The 5,453-nt window shown below is 41.2% G+C and overlaps 1 protein-coding gene across 1 annotated transcript; it reads left to right on the top strand.

Moving 5' to 3' along the window:
- Positions 1 to 973: 973 nt before the first annotated feature.
- On the top strand, positions 974 to 3,850 carry LOC136435331 (U8 snoRNA-decapping enzyme-like). Its single transcript, XM_066428744.1, has 3 exons — positions 974 to 1,201; positions 1,633 to 1,899; positions 2,307 to 3,850. The coding sequence occupies exons 1-3, from the start codon at positions 1,070 to 1,072 to the stop codon at positions 2,496 to 2,498; spliced, it is 591 nt and encodes a 196-aa protein (XP_066284841.1). The 5' UTR covers positions 974 to 1,069; the 3' UTR covers positions 2,499 to 3,850.
- Positions 3,851 to 5,453: the final 1,603 nt, after the last annotated feature.

The raw sequence follows: 5,453 nt of genomic DNA on the forward strand, positions 1-5,453 counted from the left end.
TTTTGATGTCTTCCATCCATTCTGTCACATTTCTATCCTAGGATGATTCTTGGCATTCTACAAATATAACATGACCATGAATTCCAAACCTTAAGTCAGTGGATGCAAGTAAATTAGTCGCTTCATCGAATTCTCCACATTTCGCATAGATGCTACCATATCCTAACAACTGAGCTGTATGAATGAAATGTGGATCTGTCATGGTTTAAATTGTGGCTACTTGCTCACAACAGCTCACAGTTGGGCTCCTGATTCAAACCCCGGTCACTGGCACACAGTTGGTAAATAATAATAGACTCCATTCTATAAGAAAATACTCTCCTCCACCCCTAACTCTTCGCCTGTTCGGGCAAACAATACTAACGGAAGACAAAAAAAGTTAGGCCAAAGTTGAAAATACAAAAGGGACATTCCGATGTTCCATAGGATACTGGTACATCAAAAGATACTTGTGACTTCTAATTGACAACATGAAAACGGAAGAAATCCTAGCGAACTGGAAACAGTCGTCACTGCCCAGCAGTTCTTCCCACAAGCCAGCAGGCGTCATTGGACAGCTTTCAGCACCAAGGCCAGCTCTGCACGTAACCATACACAACCCCCAAATGCAATTCCTTCTACTTGTTTGTGCAACGTTTATTTGTTTGCACTAGTAACGCCAATATATGATGAAGTAAAGCATGGTACCGACGTGCCAAAAAGATGTATTTTTCAGTTAAAGGTCAGGAGTCCGACTCAGGATATTGCTTTCATTAATAGGGTATAGCACCGAATCTAGTAACAGGACAATAATTCAACTGCTATCTGCATACATCGGCGCCCCGTATACATTGCGTAATCTTCCTTCGGCAGCTTCAATGAATAACAGCACGTCCTGCCTACCAACCGTTAACCGAACAGGTAAGTTAAAGACAGCCTAGTTTATAAACAGTTCTGTAATTTTCCGCTAGAGAGCGCAGAATCCTTTGCCACTCCGATGTTTACGTCACACCCAGGGCCATGAGTGCGGAACAACAGACCATTACGTGACTTATGTGCAGAGGCCGAGCTTGGGACAGAGATAGCTACCATGGCTCGCCGTGCTGTCCCGAGATTCGAGGCTGTGAAGCTCACGCGGTACAAACACGCCTGCCACGCGATGTTCCACGCTCCAAACGAGGACAAGTTGTTTGGGAGAATTCCAGTACGACATACTGTTTTGGTAAGTTATTGGGGGCGGGCTGTTTAAGTTTGAGTAGTTGTTGCAGTGGCCTTGGCGCTGCTAATCCCTTTGTAGACATAGCCAGCTGATATCGGCGATATACTTGTACCCTCCAAACGGGGAGGTCGACATGTGTATGTTAGAAAATGCCTGTAATGACCCCATGGCAAAGCAACTGTTGACATTCCAGCGTGTGGTCCAACAACTATGCTAACACCCTTCCCGAGGGCCCCTTCAGATTCGGTATTCAATTTTCAAGGCAAGTGTCTAGGTGACGGCCGCAGCAAAATGCAGTGCCAGTATTTTACACATGTAAGACGACATCCCATCCTGAAAAATGAAGCTGTTGTAATTCAACAGTCATGTTTGCACACTATAGGGCTGTATACTTAAAAGTATACAGCCCTATCTCTATAATCCTATCACTATAGATGCAGATGCGGTTTGATGGGCGGCTGGGGTTTCCTGGAGGATTTGTGGACCTGGAGGAAGGTTTGGAGGCTGGACTAAACCGAGAGCTGGAGGAAGAGATGGGTTTGGATGTGAGGATTTGTGGGATTACCGAGGAAGACTGGGCAGCGACTGAAGTCCATGATGAACAAAATTTTGTCAGTCATTTTTACATTAAGAAGATAGCACTGGATCAGATAAGACAGATCGAGACTGCAGTAACCACAGCAAAGGACCATGGTTTGGAGGTGGGAGAAGTTTCCAGTATATGTTTTCTAAAATATTTAAGGTCTAAAAACATAATGCTGCCAGGTCACATAACGTTACATTTGCCACCATGCAAAAATGATTTCCAATGCAACGTCTTCCAGTATAATGCACTCCTGTATCTCAGAACTGTGTCACCTGCACTACTGGAAATATCTCAAACACACTGTTTTCAAAGTGGCGGATATTTGTAACCCTTGTACAATGTATTACCGTCTTACTACTTTCTATTTCAATTATGATCATATATATGTATTGGAATTAGCATTTAGCATATGGACATTGGAAAGTGCTATACAATATACCGGTGCAGTGTCAGATTAATGTGTCCTGTGTAGGATGATAAAAACAGTATTACTAGTAAAGACATCCCCCATTTCTGCCCTAGTCTCTGGGACTGGTGCGAGTTCCTGTCTACACTCTGCCAAGAGACAAGGTGGGGGGACTCCCCGCTTTCCTGTCCAACACCTTTATAGGGACAGCCAGGGAGGAGCTGCTGATGGGGCTGGAACAGGAGGGCATCCTCTCCCACGCTGAGATACAGAAGGCCCTGAAGGCCAGCGGTGCGAGACGACAGTAGCAAAGAGATGGGGGAGTGAAGAGTCATCTTCAAACTTGAACTTGCTGCAGCTGGAGTGGCCCATACACATTTTAATTGCATAACTTTCTGTGCAGCTGACTTTATTTCAGTAATAAGTTCTAGCACTTTAGGCATATACAGATAAGGGAAATCTCTAGCAGGCTCATGATGCTGTAACCTTTTGTGAAGTTACTGTATTGTAGCTCTTTGTAACAACCAGAACAGCATTTCTTAAACAAATTAGTCATACATGTTCAAATGTACCATTAAAAGTTGCACTGACTAGCTATATCAGTAAGAGGTTGTGTAACGCTGGCTACAGGTAATGTATTGCAAATTTACAATGCAATAAAGATGTATGTTTGTTGTAGAGGTTATATGTTTACATGTAACATATACTAACATAATTCCACCAGGGTACATAATCAGCCAACGTGAAAAGATACGTCCAAACAGAACTCCAACCCAATATTCTGTAGTATAATACACGCCTGTATATCTAAACTGTGCATACCTGGGATGGGGTGGGGTGTGTGTGTGCTGCACTAGAGATCTCTCAAACCCACCATTTTTCAATGTGGTGGATTTATGTAACCCAGCGGATTAAGGTTAATGGTGGACTTTGTGGTTAACTAGTCCTCCCCATGGATGGATGGATGGACTTTTCTTATTTTTTTCAACTTTCTACAGTATTATTTTCTTTTCTTTTACCTTTCCAGTATTGTACATGTTAACTATTATTTCACCAACTTGCACAATTTGGTGTTATGCAGCATTCATAAGGTGTTAATTTCTACTTAAGTGTACGAGAAATTTTAAATGTGTAACACATGATACTATAAAGTTAGCATTATGTAGTGTTACGATAGTATGTTTCAGGAACTGGTATTTCTTAACACCCAGAGATATCAATCCGTTTGTTGACTGATGTAGTCATGTACATCTACGTGTACGTTGAATTACTGTATCTGAAGGTAGCCTGTATGAAAATCAGCATGAAAATGCACATGTAGGTTAAACTTGTTTTCATACTACACTGTAGCTGACTAGGGTCGATATAGTCTTACTACCATAGATAAAGTGTTTGGTAATAATGTATGATATTTGTGATGTCTTTCTATCAATGGTGCTATATGTCAAGTTAGATTCACGTATTCACGTAATAGAACAAATTTTTTCTGCCATATTGTACAAACAAAAAGAATAGCAATGACGAAAGATGTTGCTCATTGTGCATTGTATTAAACATTAATGTTATAATTGTTTCTAAGGCAATACCAAAGGTGACTGCTTACCCTCTGTTCAAGATCTTATTGTATATCAAGTGGTAAATAACAACAATTGAAATCCAATATTTGGGATCATTGTTGAACACGAATAATTTCGTAAATCGCCAGCATTTACTTGATACTGATATCACAACCCAAAGCTCCTAAGTCTGACCTCCTTGGTCTGACAAGGCTTCAACTGGCCAAGGCACTCTAGCGGTCAAATGAAAGTTGAACCTGAGAAAAGGTTCACTCACTTCATTATCATATCATCTACCTGATAATATTTTGCTAGGAAGAGCCAGCTGTAATTTCGGAGGATGGTACCCAGGCTGATCAAGAAATGATGTGCCTCTTACGTTTAATCAGCTTCAGTTGCATGGATCAAAAGCGACCTCTATTAATCATTGTCAGCACTGCAGCAGAGATGTCACGTTCAAGCAACGTCGACCTGCAATGATTATTTCAACAGCTAGGGGTCCCCACTACCATGTCGGTTGAGACCCAATAGTCATGCATGATGATAACAGGTGAGCATATAGTTAGGTAACGTCATATCTGGAATCAATAGATGACTGTAGATCTCACCGAAAACACGAGGTTCAGTGCTACGCTAAGGAGGCAATGTCTGTCAGTGCTACGTATCGCAAAACCTTTAATTGGCCCAGAAAGTGAGAAACAACATTATAACTTTATTGCAAGTTCATGCCCGAAGGCTAATTGCAGACAAACAAGTACATGGGAATACATGGGAATCAAAAATAGTTATCTAGACTACTGTCAAAGTTCTAAGTTAACTAAGGTTGACTATGGTTGGGTTTGACTTCTTTTATATGATAGTGAAGATGTTGAATTTGGTTGACTGCAACTTGCACGTTTTTACAACATTAAACCATACGGAATTTGCAGGTTTTGCCCAGTAGCTGCAACAAGTTCAGGTAGACTTCTAAAACGTTGCCAGGAAGATGACTTAAAATCATGAGGAAAAAAAGACTTTTTTTCCTCATGATTTCTTCTGCACATTGAGATCCGTTGGGAGTGAGTAAATCACTTCCCCTTGGCAGACCAAAAATTGACGTAAGTTGTGTGTATGTGGCTGCGAATGAAAAGCCTTGTGTGGTTCCTTCCCAGTTGTGTGGTTGCTTCCTGTGGTTTTGATTACGTCAGACTCAGCTACCCGGTCAGGGATGTTGACGGAAGCACCTTTTGCTTGTTTATATTGTCGTTTTTCTAGGGAAATATCTGGCAGGATATCAAGTGGGCGGGTCCACCTAGAAAAATGTCAGGTCACATCTAGGAGCTCCTCGGTCACAATGACACCCATCTAATGACTTTTCATAGGCGTGTCCATGGCTAGTTTACATAAACTTCATAGAGATCCGCAATTTTATTCACCGAAGGTCTTTAGCTGTAATAAAAATAACGTAAAGAGCCCGCTATAACGTTATACTAAACTTAGCGGCGGCAAAAAAAAAGAAAGTTGCTTCCATCCAACAACCAAAAAGTTCAAGCGAAATATCATTGCAATAGACTAACGTTACTCCTTTAAAAGGATATAGGGATTTCTGACGAAATGGAAAGAATGTGTTATGAATTAAAAATACTCTAATCTAATGATTACACAATACCTTATTTTAGGTATTTTAGATCATTTTTTCTTACCGCACCCACCGTGCGATTGGACTCG

Source organism: Branchiostoma lanceolatum, chromosome 5, assembly GCF_035083965.1.
Source record: "Branchiostoma lanceolatum isolate klBraLanc5 chromosome 5, klBraLanc5.hap2, whole genome shotgun sequence".
In the NCBI taxonomy this organism is placed as follows: Eukaryota; Metazoa; Chordata; class Leptocardii; order Amphioxiformes; family Branchiostomatidae; genus Branchiostoma; species Branchiostoma lanceolatum.